At 38.3% G+C, this 20,906-nt stretch overlaps 1 protein-coding gene across 3 annotated transcripts in view; it reads left to right on the plus strand.

The window, feature by feature from the left end:
* plekhg4 (pleckstrin homology domain containing, family G (with RhoGef domain) member 4) overlaps positions 1–20,906 on the plus strand; it is a 96,810-nt gene that overhangs the window by 56,869 nt on the left and 19,035 nt on the right. For all 3 annotated transcript variants that reach the window (XM_015605228.3, XM_007246895.4, XM_007246896.4), the window contains exons 11-13: positions 860–998; positions 2,460–2,582; positions 3,704–3,895. In XM_015605228.3, the coding sequence (XP_015460714.3) occupies positions 860–998; positions 2,460–2,582; positions 3,704–3,895 (454 nt within the window). The remainder of the gene's footprint in view (positions 1–859; positions 999–2,459; positions 2,583–3,703; positions 3,896–20,906) is intronic.

Raw genomic sequence — 20,906 nt, forward strand, 5'->3', positions numbered from 1 at the left:
TTTTTCTTTGCCTCTTTCTTCTCTTCTTTTCCTTACCCTACTTTTTTGTCTTGTACTTCTTCTGATCTTTTTAAATTTCCTCTTTATCTTCTCTTTTCTCCTCCTTCTCCTTATCTCCTCCTCTTTTGCTTTTTTGATTCCTTCTGCTGCTTCTGCGTGTTTGTGTGTGTGCAATTCAGAAACAGGAAAACTCCAAGACTGTGATCTGTAGTTAAGAGTCGTGTGGAAGTAGAATCCGAGCACAATCCGGCGTTGTGTTACTGAGCTGCAGCAGAAATGAAGTCATCCTTTAGTCATCAACCTCTGCTACCACACACACAATGTGCCCAGTCACTGCATCACAGCTCTGCACTAATGTTTCTCTGCTCAGAAAAGGGCAAACACACACACAGGCTCGCACAGTGTGTGTCTAAGGTGATAGGTCTGGCACAGCTGGCTGTGAGGGAGGGCCGGCCTAGATGGCCTTATCAGAGACAGCAGTCTGTACTGTCTTTCATTGCTGGAATGCTCTGTCAATCAATCACAGAGAAAAACACACACCCAATCAGAAGAATGCCATTCTTCTGTCTACATCCAATCAGAGCCCTTACTGAAACAGACTGGGTCAGTGATACTGTAATCTTGTCAAAGCTCTATGAGATCTGTCTCTGATGCAGAGGAACTCCAATCTCAATCTTAGCAGTAAGCCTTTATGGATAATTATGGGAATATATTATACTTTTATTTTTTGTTTGTTTGTTTCTTTTTATTGCTTTGACCTTAAATTTGTAGATCTCATGAAGTCATGGTATATGTTCTTCTCAAGTCTTGATTCACTTGATTCACTGTCTGTATGGGTGTGTTGTTTTTTACATTGCAGAGATGCCATCGAGAGTGTGGGCAGTCTGTATAATCAGGTGGACGAGCTGGTCCACAGGCTGGTGATGCTGTCAAACAAGTGCACTCAAGAGCTGGAGTTCGTCATGGAGTTTAACAGCCTAGAAGATGGCTTTAAGGAGGTGAGAGCTGCTCTTCATGTCTTACATTTGGTAGATTGTTTTTAGTTGTTTTTATTTTAATTTATTTAATTTATTTATTTAATTTTATTTATTTATTTGAACAGTTGAACAGTAAATTAGACTCAGTTCTGGCCACTAGTGGTCAGCACTATGATGGTCTGTTATTGTGATAAATTGAATCATGTTTCTTTTTATTCTGATTACATTACATTTATTGTTAGCTGTGTGTATTATGTGTCTGAATCTATAAAGAAATGCGTACATAAACTAATTTAAGATTATGGAGGATCAGTAAAGATCAACAAACATCTAGTTTATATAGACTGTATTTTAACTTGGAGATGGTTGAACTTGAGCAAGTATTTTTTTAATTTTCTTAAATTTGCACTTGAGAGAAAGTCCTCTAACATTATACGTGTTTATTCTGTTTTCTATGAACTACCTATTTGTTTACAGCTATGTTCCTATAATTATGGATCCTATTGTCTTTTTAACCCTTTGACATCCTCACCAAAGAAAAAAAGCTTTGTCTTTGTAGATTCAAGTTTTTATACACCTATATACACCTATATCAATTGTTTGAGATAACGCTTTGTGGTAAAATCAGAATGCAAAAAACAAATACAGAAAAAAATGTATAAATATATATATGTTACATAATTCCATTAACCAAAATCACCAAAACGTGTTTATATGTGTAAAGTGATTTACAGATTTTACAGATTTACAGAACTGAAAGGCCAAACTTTTGAAAGACAGAGTGATTGTAGTGAGTTTTTTGTTCCGTAACTCATAACTTGGTAGCGATGGCACAATCAAGTTTAGTTTGCTTTTCAGTAACATATAGTGGCTCTAAAAGTTATTAAAAAGTTAATGAGAATGTTAAAGGGTTAATGTCTTTACTGTACAGATATTCACCAGTATCTTTCGGTGTATTTTCTTAAATGTGTTCCTTAAAAAGCCCCTTACAAAAAGCCTACATCAGATATTTTATGTACTTACCATTTTAGATCCTATTTTCCTAAAAACTGCTGTTTTAATAAATATGTTTTAAAAACAAGATGATAATACTGATCTTTAAATTTTTAGACATTGCTCAAACCAATAGAAACTGACGAGTATTGTGATACGTATGGTGTATTGTGAAATATTTTTAAGTGTGAAGATGGATAGATACATTTCTGCTGATATATGACGACTAAGATTTGTTTTGGTAACCAATCTGCCTAAACATCAGCTGCACAGATCTCTATGGGAGAGTTGTTGTCTTTGCATAGCTTAGCTGTTGCATAATTGCAGAATCTTCCATTTCCACATAGTTCTGAAAGGTATAGTCGTGAGAAAGGTAAGAAAGGTTGGGCAAAGTGTGCATTGTCTTATCATTTGTGCTTCATTTTGTCCTCTGCTTTGAGCTTTAAAAATAAATAATAAATACTTAAATGTGTTTATCCCTCTTTTTAGGTGAGTAAATGGATAGATGAGGTCGGGGAGAGTCGACTGCAGACACTGGGGGAGCTGGAAGACTCTCTGGAGCAGCTGCGCAGCAAACAGACCCTCTTCAGAGACTTCCACGCTGCTGCTTATGTATGTCTGCACTACAGATACGTTATTCAGCATCAATTGAGATCATAGAACTGTCTCTCTACTCTTCAACCACTCTAAAAGCTCATATATTTTAACATTTTACTGTACTCGTAAACAGAACTTTGAAATTCATTGAATTAAGGCAATTTATTTAGTCCCATTGCCACTGGTGTATAAAAGCAAGCACGTAGCCATGCAGTCTGCCTTTGCAAACATTAGTGCAAAATAGGTTGCCCCAAAAAGATCACTGAACTCCTGGGTGGTACTGTAATAGGGTGGCACCATTGTAACAAGTCAAGATTCCACCTTCAGCTGTAAGTGGTTAACAGTACGTGTCCACTAGCACGGTTCTTTGGCTCAAGAAAATAGTCTGTGATGTAGGCGTCTGTTTTTAAATGACATTCTTACTTTATATAAAGCTATGGCCTGATAATACAGCAAAGTAACAAATCAAACTGTTTATAAAAAAAAAGTTAAATGTTATAATCACGGAGCTCTGGCATGCGCACACATGACTCCACACGTCGTCCTAAATATGTACTTGATTTGCGTAGCTGTTCTTAAAAAACATATTTCTTACGTAATTGCTTCTTCAGTGTTTCAATGCTTCAGTGTTTCATTCGCTCATTTAAACAGCCCCAAATGTTTTTAAAAAGCTCAATTTTAATGCGCTGCTTACTAAAAATTGGGCTTTGGCTCATAATGACAGTTTATCGGGTGGAGTGGGTCAGGTCTGGTTGGATTTTTTTGGGCCCAATCTAAGCTCTGTTCTGTGTGTGTGAGGCTCGTATGTGTGTGAAGTCTGCATGTAGTGGCTCTCTCAATTGAAATGAATAGGATGCGTTTAGGCTTAAGGGCTAGTGGATACGTACCATAACAGTGGCAGTGTTTAGGAACCAAAGCAACTGCACAAGTTCAACTGCACAAGTTTTTTGACCATATTAAAGTACAGAGCAGGGTAAACACCATCCATCCAACTTATCAATAACAAGATTAATTGCCAGTGTTTCTTCTTACTAACTGTTATTGATGATATTGATTAAATAGTTTTTGCAGTCTTTGTAAGTGCATGCATGTACAGTTTCTCATAAATGCTACTGTTGTGTATGTGTGTTCTGTAGGAGCATTGTAAGAGTGGAGAGGCATTGTTGAAAAGACTGGAGCGATGGGAGGACGTTTCCTCAGCCGAGCTACAAGTGTACGAGGTCAAAGTTCGTTCTTTTTGGGTCCACCTGCACGACTTCTCCCAGAGGGTGGAGGACACTAAGGAGAAAATTGATAAGACTGTTCGCCTCTATGAGTTCTTCGACAAGGTGAGACATGAGTCTTCATTCACTTTATGTAACTGTGATTGCTCTTAGTGCAGTTAATCAACAATGTGTAACATTTTACTTAGAATAGCATTTTTTTTTTTAAATCATTATGATGCTTTTCCAATTTGGAAAAAGGAGTTTAGCATCTATCAGTTTCATCAGTGCTACTCTGTGTTCGACACACTGCTAATTACATACTCACGCTGCACGACTACCACCTCTGCACACATGATACTTTTACTTTCAGTGGTGGTTCTGTATCTCCCAGCTTGTCCAGAAAAGTGTGTGCAGTATAAAGCATGTTCTTTTTTTCAGGGGCTCAAAGTTTAAAATTACTAAAATACTTCCCGACTGTAGGGGGAGCCCATGAGCAAGAATTGCCAACTCTTGAATTGTGCATTTTTTTGTGCTTTAAATGTCTTTGCAGACCAAAACACTTTTCTCTAGACTGAAAACAAGCATTGCAGATGTCTGCAAATTGAGTCCCTGCACGGAGAGTCTTAGACTGTAAACATGTGTAAATCTGAACCTGTCTCTGGACTGAAGGGTTTATGAAGGCTAGTGGAAAAGGGGCATGCAAGGAATTAGGAGTGGAGTACAGTATATCAGCAAGCTGGCATCGAGAACCCAGATGTGATGTGTGTGTTTAAAGTTTACATGCTCAGTTTGACGTCAAATCATCTTTGTCTGGGCCTTTGATGGCATGCAGCTCTGTCCCAGGGCTTGGGAACAGTTTTCCTTTGGTGGATGGAAAGGCAGAGCTTTGAATTTGAGCACAGAAGCACCTTTAGACCCAGTTTGATCAGGATGATAAAATGACAATGTTGATTAGTGAAATCAATGACGACTCTGTTTACGTCTGGGCACTTCATTTCAGTAGTATCTGGATTTAGGATTAGGATACAGTTGCTCTTTAAATTTCTGTATTTATATGTAATTTCCACACAGTAAGGCGCACTATCAATGAACGTCTATTTTCTGGTCTATTTTCTGGTCTATTTTTATACATAGCGAACGCGGTTAGCGGGTCAGGCTAATGCTACTTCAGCAGTGCTAGCTGGGGTTAAGAGCAGGCTACAAGCCAATAATACTCCCCTCTAAACGGGGAAATAGCGAGTGCGGTTAGCAGGTAATGCTTATGCTGCTCCAGCAGTGCTAGCCAGGGTTAACAGCAGGCTACAGGCCGATAATACTCCCCTGTAACTGGGGAAATTGCAGTTAGCGGCTAATGCTAATGCTACTCCAGCAGAAGAGCTAAACTCAAACTACTGACTAAAACGGAGTGGCTTTACTGCTTCTTAAAACCTGACTGGTAACATTTATACATAAGACACACCGGATTTTAAGGAAAACTGCAGATTTTGGGGGAAAATTAAAGGGTTTTAAGTGCTCATTGAAGTGTGAAAATATGGTAATTGGTTAAACTGATGTCTGCTTGCTGTGTGGGACAATATATTTCAGTAGCTGAATGTGTCTTGGAGAAATGGCTGCGTTTATGCTTCTATTACGTGGCTCAAATGTGTCTTGGATCATTTCCCAAACTGTATCTGTTTTAAATGTGTTTTAGTTTTGTTTACACTTGCATTATAATGTAGCTTGGCTTTATTTAGATACAGTCCCGATATTCAAGGCAATAATTAAAGTAATAGAGGCTAAAAATGAGCTATTTTGCTCGTTACACCAAGTCATTAGATTTTGGCCTTTTTTAATTCAGCCCTGTACAGTTTAAGCTAGCAGCCAATAAGTCTAGGGGCTGTCTGTTAAAGTTTAACCTTATGTTGGGTTTAAGATGTTTCTTTTGTCCTTTTCTGGAGTGCTCAATCTTGACCAAAGGACCTTCTGTCAACAAGGTGCTAATTTTTTTACAGAAAGTAGGCTTGAGCTTTTCCTGCTTGAAAACAATGGTGTCTATTGGTGCCAATAGGTTTAGCCTCCTCTTGCTCTCTCTCCTGTCTCTCTTTCTCCTCTCTTTTCCTCTGAATGGATGGACAGTCCAGGGCAGAAGCTGCATCTTACTGAGCTCTGTCTGTCTTCAGTGTTTTGGTGACTTCACAAGGATGCTGTAGCAATGAATAGTCCCGTTCTCAGTGAAGTAATTGTCTTTCCGTCGTCAGTACTGGAATAGAAAGAAGCACATGAAAGAGACCTTCAGCATTTATCGTGGCTAAGGAACACCACAAATCCAGACCTGAGGATTGTTTTGAGGAGCGTATAAATCAGTATGGATTGAATAACTATAATTGAGAAACTCTTGAGATGGGAAATGCAGTTATAATGCAAGGTGAAGAGTTGGAATCCTCAAAAAGATCCAGCTTTAAGAAACAGCTATTTGTGCCTAACCGTCAATAATGAGCTGTTTAATAAATCCAGGAAAAGTATAATTACCAGTTAGTGCCTTTTGTTCTGTGTTATTTATGAAGCTGCGTGCAGAGTAGGTTCTTCCCCTAAAATAGATGCTTGAATGCTGGGAAAGCATCTAAGCAGGCTGTATGAAGTGGAAATTGGCGAGTTGAAATGGGTAATTTGAAGAGCCACTAAACCCTGAATCATATTTTCCATTAATAGTTGAAATGTTCTGTTCTTTTTAAAGTAATGAAACATACCAGTCCTGCTTAAAAATGTATAAATCTTTTCCTAACCTTTAAAAAAGCTAATTTAAATCATCTGCGTCTCACCACTATCAGAGGAAAACTGCTGCTGCTGCCGCTCAGCCAATCAGCTCTCCCTCCTGCCCAGCTCCTAAACCCATACATCACTCTGTGCCGCACACAAGCCACCCAACCAAGTTTTAGCATTTTTTAAATTTGAGCTGAGGGTGGAGTCAGCAAAAGTCGGAGGGTTTAGTGGCCTTTTAAGTTGGTTTTATGGCATGTGGAACTTTAGAATTAAAATCTTGACCACTTGTGGATCACCTAAAATATGTTGACTGTAGAGAGAGTTACTTTAACAAAAGCAGGCTACAACTTTGTTAATACCAATAATTAAAAAAAAAAAAAAAATCACATGATTACTTTTTGCCATAAATTTACAAAAAAAATGTCTGTGCTCTGTTGGCCAAACCCTTACAAATGTGTGTATACTATGATTAGTTTATATTGTAATTATATATAGTAATTATATTCTGTTATCCAGTTTTCTTTGACCCGTTTCATTCTATGTGACATTAGTAGCCATCCTAGGAGTCTGACCACTAGAGATTTACCATTAACAAATTTCATGTTCTCCCCCTCTCTGTCTTTCTTACTTAAAGCTCCTCCCTGTTAACTCATTCGACCCTCTCACGCCATCTGTCGGCATATTGACCCACCAGACTTACAAGGGTGTGACACAAAGCCCTGCGAGTGCTTGCTTAACCAATTCATATGTATTTCTGTCCAGTCCCTAGCTTAGTTTATTCCAGAGTGTGTATTTAACACTGATGATTCTACACTTCTGCCAGTACACCAGGAATATAAGTCAGGGCTTTGTTTAGTAGTGTTAATTCAGAGGGATTTAGAATGCTAATTCTGTCAGGATTTGCTTAGCAGGGTGACACTTGTGGCACTGCATCATCCCTCTGTTATACTGCTGGCAGAGGCAGCTGATTTACAAACTCAATAAATAGGCCTAAGTGAATGTGGACCTGGTATGCATGTGTTTAGGCATTGCCAACTGTCCTCAGTATGCCCTATATACGTATTCACTGTGTGTGCGTTTGCGTGTGTGCGTGTGCGTGTGCGTGTGCGTGTGTGTGTGCGTGTGTGTGCGGAGTCACTAAGTCTAGGAACCCAGTTCTTAATTTGTCTCTGATGACACGTGGACCCAACCCAGGGTTAGAAAGCGGCTGTTTGTATTGGCTGCCTGGCAACCAGGCTGCAGCGGACAGATGAAACGATGGTCCAAAGTCACCATAAATACCCTGTATATTGAAGTAGCCTCAAATTATATATCAGCATTGTATGTAGTGAACAATTACATGTACATGTCAAATCAAATGTTGTCTCAATACATAGAAAAGAACGCAGTCTGAATGCTTGTTATCCCAGGCTAGCACAGGAGCCGATCACAAAAAGGGAAAGCTGTGCCAAACTAAACTCAATCTATTTGTGACAGTTGACACAGCAGTATGTGTCAGCTGTACACTAAAGGTCAGAATTACATGTTTTGAGAGCAAAGAAGTCAGACACTCCATGTGAAGTTTGCTCATGTCATTTAAACAGCGAAAAGATAAATAATAAAGAAAATTGACCTAATAGAGTTGGAATATTAGGATTTTTAGGGTGTTTTCACACCTGTAGTTAGTTTTCAAGTTCGTGTAGAGCGTTTTCTCCCTCTGTTTGGTTTGGTTTGGTTTCACACAGGCAAAAACCTAAACGCACCAAAATACGCACCAGTAAACCACATGAGCACATTGTCTCCTCATGGAGTCACCTGCTGTGAGCAGTGAACACAGTATAGAGCACGTGTGTAAACAGCACTGAGCAGCGTACTCTAGACTAATAATCTAGTCTAGTTGTGGTTGTAAGTTCAGTAAAGTAGAGTAAGCCCTCTCTCTGATCCTTTTCTCATTTTAGTGCTGTCTAGCAGTAACAGAACTTGCAGTCAGCCTAAGTAATTTGCCTTTTGAAGTTACCAGTAAGGATCATATTTGTCCACTGAGTAAAGATTTTATTATAATTGTGCATTTCTAGTTATAAGTGTCATCAATATCTCACAATACGATATTGATGATATTATGATGCTATGATTCTGCTATACTTTACACCATCTGTGTTAATAAAGATGATAAAATACTCCTAAATAAGCAAATATCAGGAATTATGGATTTATTGGTGTTCCTATTTATTTGATTAGTGCCACCATGTTTAGTAATAAAGCAGTGACTTTATAACTAAGTCAAATGGGTGATTATTAGGGAAATTAGAGGGCCTATGTTTTAATAAAAATATTGATATTTGATGCAGGGTAACACAAAATATTACAACCGAAAAACAATACACTATATTGCCATATCAATATTTTGGTCTGTCCATAATTAATACAGAGTTTAGGTGATGTTTGTGACTATATTTGTGTGTAGTACAACTGTTATGTGCCAATCAGATTTCAGAATTGTAATTATGTGTTTAATAAATGAGCAACTGTAGTGTTTACGCCCCAATAAGTCATAAACCCATACTGGCAATAAACAGATCTCATTATACCTTATTAGAGGACCATAACGTGTGCATTCTAACACAACCAGAGAGAGGACAAAGGCTGTCAGCTCCTGTAAATCAACTCTGTCTGGCCTCAGTCAGCCTTACAGAAGCCCACTGGTGCACATTCAGTGACAAAACACAGTATTGACACTCCTATATCACTGGCCTGCAGGCATTCCTGCAGAAATCAACACAGATCAATGGGCTAAGTGACAGCAAAGTGTCAGCAGCACACAAACAGTGAGTTTTTGTGTGATTTCGGTGCGGTTACCCCATAGTTGAGAGTATCTGAGTGCATCAGGCTGTGGGGTAAGTGGGTAGGGTTAGTGTATGTAGGGATTTGGGCGAGGGGAGGGTATGTCTGTCTGTGTCCAGATGGTGTGTGCACGCAAGAGTACAGAGAGCACCGAGATGATTTGTCTCTGTGATTTAATGGAAGGACAAAGGGAGAGTGACAGGTCGAGCAGACCCCGATATGAGGGGGAGAGAAGAGCAGAGTCAAAACTGAAATACATAAACACATACAGCATCTGTTTGACACGCTTAACTGCGCACAGTGCTGCTGCCCACCCACTCTGATTGTGGTCAGAAGATTTCAGACATAACACACGCAGCTCCTTAAACAATTTGGACCAACTTCATGCTTTTTTCCTATACTGTACCTTTGGTATACTGTACAGTGTTTGGTATATTTTTTAATTAACTTTACTGGATTATTTTTTTTATTATATTTTTTATTATATTTTTATTATATTTTATTATATTTTTATTATATTTTTTATTATATGTTTTATTATATTTTTTAGAGGATCAAAAAACCCTATTTAAATAAAGCTCTCCATCCAGATAGATTGAATCTGATTGTGATTGGATGAAGAGTAGTATAAACATATAGTATTCCGACTCCCTATTGGTTTATAATGAGATCCATCACACCTGAACATGCCACCGTGTAGAGACTCAAGATAACTCGAGACAAACATCCAACTAAGCTTCTTTAATATATTTACATTCTACTAAAATACATTCATTTTCAATGAGCATATATGCAGCTGAAACAGGGAGGAGCCTAGTGAATCCCAAATTTATTAACATTAACATTTTAATAATATATCATTATAGTAATTATAGCTTTAGGGGAACTTTCTAAGCTTTTGTCCTTAATGGCTTTATTTTTTTCCCTTACATTACTCTTACTTCTATACTTTAAGTAGTTTTGAATTCAGTACTTTTTTTAAACACTTTTACTTAAAAGAGTAAAAAGCTTGAACTTCAACTTCTACAGAAGTATTTTAAACCCTAATATCTATATGTCTACCTACAGAGTAATGTACACTTTTGACACCTTTTGTATGTTTGATCTTGTTCAGTTTCAGTCTAAATGTTCTTGACTATGCATTTGATTGCCAAAAGTAAGCCGTATTTATTTGTTGAGTTTTAATCATATGCAAATAATATGCATATTTGAATCCAGCATAATCACTATGTGACTTTTTTTCCAGCATGGAAGTCCCCATCTCAAAGCAAGCCTTTCAGATCACTGCAGGGTTTGAGCTTTTATTAACTGTAGCCTGAAAAGAAAGAAAGGCAGAGTTCAGAATTATGACCCAAATAGGAAATGCCACTTCCATATTGTTCTCCTCTTTCCATTTCCACAATGAATGAATAGCCAACAGTTCCAGGATTGATGGACGTGACTTTACCCACATTCACTCTCAGTTTATTAGTAACTAGGTCCTGAAAGGGATTACACAGCTCTGTAAGCAGAAGTGCGTAAAGTGGCTTACAAGCCCACCCAGCAGACACACAGCATTGTTCCTTCAGGGGAGTAATATAACTCAAGAAGAGACAATTACTTGAGTAGAAGTAGAAAAAATAACATTAGCAACTGAAAGAAAACATTACATTATAAACTGAGTAATACTAAAGGAGCTAAAGTGTGTTAGGGTGTTTGTTGGCTGGGTGAGCTATTGGCTGGTTATTTCTTGTGTGTTTTCATGTAATATTTATTTAACATAGAGGAGAACATAAACATTTAACCAATTAATCAAGTCAAGAAACCTAGAGCAAAGGAAAATGCGGAGTTCACTATTCATTTAAAAGATTTAACCATTTAATTGTAGTCAATTTAAACTCTTAAATTAATCATAATACTGATTTAAGGTCATATTGCCCAGCACTGGTGTTTTCTACTTTTTGTAAAAAAAAACTTTTTGATCTAAAATAAATGGAAACAAAAACTATTGAATTAACCATAGACTGTATATAGCTGGACAGAGCATCGTCTCTTAAAAGTGAAGCCACCACAGGTCGGGCGCCCCCTGCTGTAACTCCACCCATCCCCATAGGTTTCAATGGCAAAACAGTCACGTTTTTTTCTAATATACTGTAATTCTACCTCCATTATTTAAATGCAACAGCTAGTGTAACCTCTGCTTATATTGTCAAATTTTTATATCCCCACAGAATTCGGTTTTTAAAACTTTATTCGGCTCTATTCAAAAAAGATGTGGTTATTGTAAAAGGGCTGCTTATGGGCGGGACCAATAACAGACCGTCAGCTCCGCTCCGCCCCGCTCTGCAGTCTGTGACCGCGAGGCAGCCCTTAGGGGCGGGGTTATTCAAATGAGTAGGCGGTCTCTCCACAGCCTTTCTCCCTCCTCTGGTCTCTACTGCGCAGACTCTGGTCTCTGAATCGCCAAAATGGCGGAAGATTTTGGCTTCATTTTCATTGAATGAATGGGAACGGCGACACGGCGTCCATCTTTATATACAGTCTATGGAATTAACAGTAGTCACTAAAGCGTATTTTAATCAACCAAATACAGACAGGCAAGACATACAAAAATAAATACATAAATTAGAAACTAAACATAACCTTCTTGCACACCAATCATTTTAATCAGGAATTTGCTAATAATTAAACAGGAGTGGGTTAAGTGTAAACACAGTCCGGCACAGGAGAAGCATTTAACTTTAATCTAATTTAACCTAATTTACTCTCTGGCTGATTACCAAAATATCTTGTGTGAAACACCAGTACATTACTGGGAAATACAGTGAAGTCTAGCAGTTCTGTTTTTTTTTTATTATTATTATTATATATTATCAGAATTTTTTAATACTAAAGGTAACATAAGGGAGTATATTTCGAACATGTAAGTCAACCCTGCTTGTATACGTGGCCATTCCTGTTCAAAAGCAACAAGCCATGACCTGCAAAACTGAACGTTTGTGTGATTTTAAAATGACAGGTTCTTTGTTTTGACAAGAAAAGTGCAGGAGTGTAATTTTGTGCATGAATAAGAAATGCTAGGGTTGCTACTTGTCATCTATGCTGAGGAGGAGGTCACATTAGGTATAATGAGGCTTATAAGGCAAGTTTAAACACATTTATTCTTTTAAAATACAGGGTTAAAGGCTGCATGTGTGTATTTTATTAAGAAAAGCAACAATTCTACTTTCCACAACTTTTTTCACTGCATGTATTAATGTGTAAATGTACCCTCTTCTATTCACAGCTTAATAAATTAGATTCAGGTTAGATGACAAGATGACAGCTTTGATTGGATTTAACAATGCCAGTTCTTTCAGAGTGAAGATAAGAAGTGACGTTTATCCCATCTCAGACCAACAAAGGGTTTACGGCATTACTAGCGGCCACAGTTCCAGACCTGCCATATGGTTATGCTGATAGGTCAGAGTGATTCTGGGCTGATATCGATATCATGGGTGCAAGCGCATATATGTATGAATGCAGCAGTGGCTGAGCGCTGTGGTATTGATCAGGTTATTGATACGCCGTGTCTCTGAGGTCTCTCTCCACCAGCCTTCTGTCCCTCTGCACCCCACTTCCTCCTCATCTCCCCAACATCACTCTGTATTAGCATCTCAAAGCCTGAGCAGCCTCCCCACCGACACACCAACCCACCAACAGAGGCAAAACCAGGCCAAGAGTGTGGCCAAGCTTTTCATTCACGCTGCCCATTCAAAAGACACGCACAGTTAGAGACACGCACACACACACACACACACACACACATCTCTACTTCTCTGCCCTCACTTTAATTTGATTATAATTATTTTTTGAAAAATATAGAGCCTTGCGAATTCACACTAGTTTCACTACAATTAACAGTCTTTGCCTGTTTGCATGTTTTGTCTGACTTTTTATTAGTTTAATTTAAGTAATTTAGAGAAAATACAGCTCTGGAAAAACCAGACCACTTAAAATTATGTTTTTTTTATTTATTATTTTAGCAAATTGAAAACCTCTGGAATATAATCAAGAGGAAGATGGATGATCACAAGCCATCAAACCACCAAACTGAACTGCTTGAATTTTTGCACCAGGACTAAAAGCATAAAGTTACTCAAAAGCAGTGTGTAAGACTGGTGCAGGAGAACATGCTAAGATGCATGGAAACTGTGATTAAAAACCAGGGTTATCCGAACTCTTAAAACTTTATGAATACGAACTTGTTTTCTTTGCATTTTTTGAAGTCTAAAAGCTTAGCATCTTTTTATTGTTATTTCAGCCATTTCTCATTTTCGCAAATAAATGCTGTAGATAACAATATTTTTATTTGTAATTTGAGAGAAATGTTGTCTGTAGTTTATAGAATAAAACAACAATGATCATTTTACTTAAACATTTACCTATAAATAGCTAAATCTGACAAACTGATTCAGAAACAGATTTTTTCCAGAGCTGTATTTGATTCTTACTGTTTGTACAACTATATGTTTAATATTTTGCTTGTTTATGGTTGTGCACCATACAAAGCACCTGGAATACCACATCAGCCACCTAGCGATCACTTAGCAACACTTGCAACCGCTAAGCAACATATTGGCAACTGTGAAATACTGTAGTAATCACTCTGCAACACCATAGCATCCTTCTAGCAAAAGTAAACCTGCGAAGAAGAATATAAAAAATTAAATAACCTTTTAAGGCCAAGAAATTACTATATTTCATATTGACTATAAATACCGCAATTAATTAATCGATTTTTCTTCAAAGTATTTAAACTCAGCTTATGCAAAATACCAGTTTAGTGCTGCTGCTGTGTTAGAGAATTCTTTTTTTTACTCTTTTTTTATAAACCAGTAGTCTTTTATATTCTTATATGTTCTAAAAAGTTAAAGTTCGGAACATTGCACCATTACAATACAGAGAACACATTGCCATACACACAAGGCCTCGTTCACACCTTGCATTAACATATGTGTATTGGTAAATGGACAGTGCTTAGTAAAAGTGTGAATGGGGTCTAGTGTGAGGGCTTTGTGATTCAGTCAGACAGAGGCATTTCAGTGAATTTGGAATGATCCTGATTTGTCCACTTCCTGTTACCAATATATTGTACACATTATCAATACATGTAGTCAAATATTATTTGTATTGAAACATCCAAAGACTCGCCCCAAATTTTGACTTACTAAAGTTAAATTTTGTCAAACTGACACCAATAAATCCATAATACCTGTTATTTGCTTATTTTAGGAATCTAGGATGGAATTTCCTTGCGATATTGAGTATTGCACAGTCATAAATCATACATGTATTGTTGAGCTAGAGCAGTGTATTGTGAAATTCAGAGAGAATTTCAAAGTAGTGTTAAAGTAGTGTTAAGAGCTTTGATAAAGCACTTTACAGCACTGTATGGACTAGGGGTGTGCCATATCGTATCGTACGCAATAATATCGCCAACATTTTTTAATATTGTGAACATTATTATACCCTGAAATATATATTACCCACCCCTAATTATAACATCAGGGTAGTACTTTTTGCTGTTTTTAGCAAAAGAAAAAATCACACTGTTCTCATTTCCCATCTACTAGAGACAGATTATATCTGTCCAGTATAATTTATTTTACTGTAATCTTGAATATATTGAGATATTTGGAGTGCATTCTTAGTATCATGACATTCTGGATCAGTAATTTCTATTACAATCTGATGACAATTCTTGTATTTTTTAATATCACAGTTAGGGGTGTGCCATGTCCTATCATATGCAATGATAAAATTGAATTCTTATTTTGTTGCAGTAGTGTATTCTTGAGATTTTTTTAATTTGGTGTTTTATATATTGCCAGGAGTATCGTTATCACGAAAATACCATGAAATATTGTGATATTATTTTAGGGCCATATCGCCCACCCCTAGTATGGACAAAAGTATTGGGGGACAATTCATTAATTTCAGGTGTTTCTTTCAGTTCAGTTGCCAAAGGTGTGTAAAATCTAGCTCCTAGCCATGCAGTCTCCCTTTATAGTCTGTGCAGGTCAGTAGTATTGCTAATAATGGTGCAGTGCTTTGTATTAGTTAATTGGTTTGTGTAATTATAACAGATTTATTGATTTTTACCCTCAATGTTTTAGAATTGTAGCTTTTCCTCACTGGTCTCTGCTAAGCTCACCATGTCAGCAGTACACAGAAGACATCTAGCAGACCCCTTGCCTAATGCACTGTTAAAGCTTTACCAATCATTTATGGTTTAACAGCCATTAGCCGTGTGTGTGTGTGTGTGTGTGTGTGTGTGTGTGTTAATAAGCAGCAGGTTTACTTTACTGGGCTCTAGGTTAGACCATTCATCACTGTACCGGAACTTTCTGTCATCGGCATGAAACATGAGGGTTCACAGGGTCCAGGTAGTGTCTTTGTGCCAAGTTTGACTCTCCTCTTTCTCTCTCTCTCTTTCTTTCAGTCTCTCTCTCTCTCTCTCTCTCTCTCTCTCCTTTCTCTCTTCACCCCCCTCCCCCTTTCTTTAAGGGTCTTTGTAGTAACCGACGACAGACAACTTCTCCCCATCCCCCTTTATCCTTTCCTTCTCTCTCTCTCTTTCCCTCCATCTCCCTCTCTCTCTCTCCCTCTTTTTCGCTCACTCGCTCACTCAGTTGCTGGGGCTTGCCCATCTGGTATTTAGACTAACATTTGCCTGTGAATAGCATGGAGGTGGGGAGAGGAGGGGAGTGGGCGCCAGTGGCCCTCTCTCTCACTGAGCCCGTCACTCAGAGGGAAAGAGAGAGAGAGAAGGATGACTGCCGCTGCTCCCTGCTCTGCTCATGGGACTAGCAGCGGTTTACTCGAGCAGGAGAACGGATATAGCCATGAGGAGGTAGGACCACAAGTTTGAGACACATAGTTGTTCTTGGGGGCTTTATATGGCCCTAACCCACACTTGGCATTAGGCATGCTGCCAGTAGGTTAATTTTAATGGATATCTGCTCCAGAGAGTTTTATTCTATTGACGGTACTTTTCTGCAGGCTTTGGACAAACTGTGCTGACACAGATGTGCAAATGCACACAATGGGTGCACATAAAATTAGACAAATGCATTCATTTGGTCATAATGATGATAATAATGGGAATAGTGATTTAATACAGTGTCTATACTCTTGGATTGATATGTAATGAAGTTTTATTTGTATAAATAAATACTAGAATTGCTTCAGGTTGTTTTAAAATTAACCAAATGAATATTAAATAATAAATATAAAATAATAACAAGTTTAAATCATTTTTGCTATGCTCTTATTATACTGCCTTATTAAGGTTAACTAAACAGTCAAATTCTTTAGATTCTTCAGATTTGTGTCAGTTTTAGCACAAAGTAACAGCTTTTAGGAGCTGTATTAATTCGCTTAATTTGGTTCTAAGAGTTTTACATAATAGTATTCCAATAAAAACTACATGGTTGTTTTTGTTATTGATATACTTTTTATATTCGAAGATATAGTATAGCTCAGGAACTCACATACACTTTTTATGGCCGAATTTACTGACAGATTAAGTGTATTCTATGAGTTCCATTAACAGAAAGGTATAGGGGACTAGGCTTAATGTCCAGCATCTTTCTCATGGTTCAGTGCTTGCAGCTCGCATGCCTCTGCGTGCATGTGTGTTTGCACGTCACACCACCGAGGGTCTAATTGAAATTGTGGCGGAACAGTTTTGAATGGAGCTCAATGGGTTTCCATGGATAGTTTACTAACTCCCTCGCTCTCTTTTTCTCTGTTAATCCTCCCTCTCTCTCTCCTTCTCGCCCACCTTCTCTCCCTTTCTCTCTCTGTTTGCTGTTCTCTCTCCTTTTCCCTCTTTCTGAAAATGTGTTGCTTGAGCAGTGAGTCTGATGTGGTTAGGAATTGCAGTGCAAGTCTGGAGGTGTGTAAACTTTCCATGAGAAAATCCCCACACATTGCTGCTTAGGCTGGTGTTGGGTGTTTATGCTAATACTTAACTTAGCCTTTGGCAAAAGGCCATCTCATCTAGCTTTACACTTTACAATAGTTTTGCCGTAACTGCCTGCAGTGTTGATCAGATCACTGTACACTATAGAGTTTGGGTTACGTTACAGTGGCTGTGCTGTAGTACAATTTGAGCTATCAGGAGAGGTACAGTGATGATGTTCTATAGGAAACACCTGAAGCTAAGATTAAACTGATAGCTTCTACACATTCTGCTGGAATGAGTAATGATTTATGATCTCTCTGACATCATTTTGCAACTTTCTGTCTGTGGTTTATATGTTGTATTCTAAGTTCTAATAGGTACTAGATTTTGCAGACAACCTCAAGACTGGCATTATCTACCCCCTAGAGTTCTGCTTCATTAGCAATACTTTTCTTTAGGGACTATATAAGCTGCATCTTTGTGCACTTGCACATCTGAGTATTTGGACTTAAACACTATATTAACATTATTTAGACAAAAGTATTAATTTTGCGACATTGTATGACGAAACTTTCTTTTTTTGCACTATGTGTATCAGAACCCGGTGACCCGGTAAATTTTCATGGTCAGTTTTACCCCCTTACTCTGTAATTTTATTGTATACGTAGTTGTAAACTTTACAGCAGTGGCTGTGGTTTCTAAACACTATTACTTTTTAAAAAATACCACTCAGAACTGATTGTGGAATGTCTTGAAGAAGAAAAAAGAATGAACTGTATTGCACTCAAGGCTGTTTATTTTAGTTCCAGTGAACAAAGCAAAAGGAAAACACAGTTATCAGCAGTGAATTGGTGATAGTTGAGAGAGTCTATAGGCTGTTAAACAGTGCTTATCAGTGGAAATACATGGTTCTATTCTCCCTCTTCTGTACACATCCTAAACGTTTATAATGGTGGTTTTCCACTGCTGGTTACCTACACTATTAGATTTGACCTAACTGTTCTCTACGCCAAATCCATTTGAAATATGTCCCACTTTTACTGCTGTTTATGTTAGGTGCTGCCATATTGGATTCCAGACCCAAAGTTGGTGCAGTTCTTCGTACTTTCCAAAAAGGAAATCCACCTCCAGTTAAAATTTCCTACCTAGAGCTTTATATCAATTAATCTTATTGGCTAAATGATGTATCGGTCAGTCCTTACTGTCTCTGTCCTCAGGAAAGTTGGCTAGCTATCCTTATTTTAATCTATCTGCAGCCCCCCACCCAACCTTCACGCAGTAGTGGACATGCCCTCTCATCACATTGCTTCACTGATCCCGAGGCATGTCACCCCCCTCAGGGCTGCTGTCTGAGGGCACAGACCCCCAAAAACACACCAACCGCCACACACGCTTAAACTCCCCACCCACACAACCTCATAGCACCCTCACATCAACTGCTGCACTCACCAAAAACACCCAGCGGACAGCAGGGGTGCGGCCACGTGAACACAAAAACAAGCCTGTGCTCTTTTAATTAGGCCTGTCCTGTCACTGTGTATTGTAGTAACTGACTACTGTTTCCTGTCTGCAAGTGTGTGTGCATGTGTGTATACGTGTGTGTATATGTGTGTGTGTGTAAGTCCACTGCTCGGCAGTAGCAGGGCTGTAGGGCGGACACCTGTGGCTCCATACACACGGACCTCCATGCCCGTTAAATGACAAGAAGCAGAGGAGGGGAAGAAAAGACTCAGAAAATAAAAGGCTGTCAGGTTTTCCCTGTGCAGCTTGTTAATGACATGTTGACTGATCACTGGAGCATGCTTTTGCTTCACCTCTCACTAATTAGCCACCTGTGTAACATGTGCTGGGTTTACTGCCCACCATACGTTGAGCCAATCTTATCTGCACTACTAATTGTGCCTCGTCCAGAACAACTGCAAGTAAATCCCATTTCTCAACTTCCTTTTCAGTATTTTTTAAAGAAAAAGCAGTTTTGGAAAAGTGAGAAATATAGGTAGACACAACTTTTGCCCTTTGAGGGTTTGATGATTCATAACTTGTACAGTTTTACTCAGTATTCCTTTTAAAATGAAATTGGAGTGAAATTAAAAGAAAAGGGAGGAAACTGGATCTGCACATTTTGAACATAGTCACACCATATTGAATTGCAACTTGTATCTTAATAACTAATCAAATGCTTAAATAAACAGTTTATCATTTATTTGTTCTTATTTCAGTCATTTTTGCACAATGTATAGAATCATTGCAACACTGGAGCATAGCAAATCCATTTAATCATGTATAGTGTTATATTTTACTAATAAGTAAGTAAATACAATTTGTACATAAAAAGTATTAGGCAACCTGCTCGTTCATTATTTCTTCCAAAATCAAAGGTATTAATAAAAGAGCCAAGATGTGCCTGAGAATTGCAAGTTTGAATCCTGTTTCATGCCGCATAACCAAAAGCAGTCAGAGCCTGAATGAGCACAACTGGCTATGCTCTCTCTGAGTGGATAGATGGCAATGTCTTTCTACATCTCTGTCATTGTGATGCTGGCTGGCACGGGCATCTGTTGGCTGGTGTATCAGTGCTTGGAGTCTGCCGCTTTCCTTTAGGCTCGGAGTTGGCTGCCTAATGATGCGCTGGTCAGTCTCTGCAGTCCACTATATCTTAGACCATTACTGGACCATTAGCTGAATGTGTTCATTAGAAGGGATGTCAAATATCTGGACATATGGTGTAGTTTTTTTTTCCTAATCACAGGGTGTCATATGTAAGCAGTAAAACTGAACTCCTACAGTTTCATCAAGGGTTCTTTAGTAAAGGCATTAGTACACTGGTCCAACTAAGTAGAACAGAACTTTTGATTTTTGTTGTGCGTTTAATTGATGTTGTGCAGCCCTACCTTGCCTCTGTTATTCCATCTTACTGAGAACTTGTGGACACTTGATCATTTTAATCTGAAACAAAACAAGCCACTTTCTGTTTTATATTGCATTCTATTTAAAGTCAGATTTCTGAGAGCAGGCAGAGATGGGCTTCTTATAACAAAGAGCAGTCTGAGACTTGCTGATATGTGTCTTGTTTACATCCTCTCACCTCTCATATCCAGTGATATCACTGCCGCTTCTCTGGGCGAGAAGTGAAAGTGTAAACAAAGCCAACAAAAGGCCTGTGTTAGATTTAGAGATCCTGTCTTTCCCATCAGGATGATGTTTATTCCCTAAGGGGGTGTACAGTCACCGTGTGTGTGCCTGTGTGTGCCTGTGTGTGTGTGTGTGTGACGGTTGAGTAGGCCTTACACTGATCAGTGTTATGATTGGGCCTGATTACCGCTACTCAGATCGCTCTAATGCAGTCTGATTGGCTCGTTCTGCAGACCTCACATTCCCAGCCCCCTCCTGAGCCCCACTTAATCAAACCGCACACACACTTTTAACACACACCCCTCCCACTGACACACTGCCCAAGAGTCACTCACATTGTACTGGCAAATAACACTTTTACTGAAAAAACACACTTCTATTATACAGAAAGTTCTTAACAAACACAAAATCTGGATAGAGATTTTAAGTTAAGCAGGAAATTAAAAGTTCTATTATTTTAGCTATTTTTAAAATGAGTTTAATAGTCTTTGTTCAGTCTGTATATAGTAAAGA

Source organism: Astyanax mexicanus, chromosome 23 (genome assembly GCF_023375975.1).
Source record: "Astyanax mexicanus isolate ESR-SI-001 chromosome 23, AstMex3_surface, whole genome shotgun sequence".
Classification (NCBI taxonomy): domain Eukaryota; kingdom Metazoa; phylum Chordata; class Actinopteri; order Characiformes; family Acestrorhamphidae; genus Astyanax; species Astyanax mexicanus.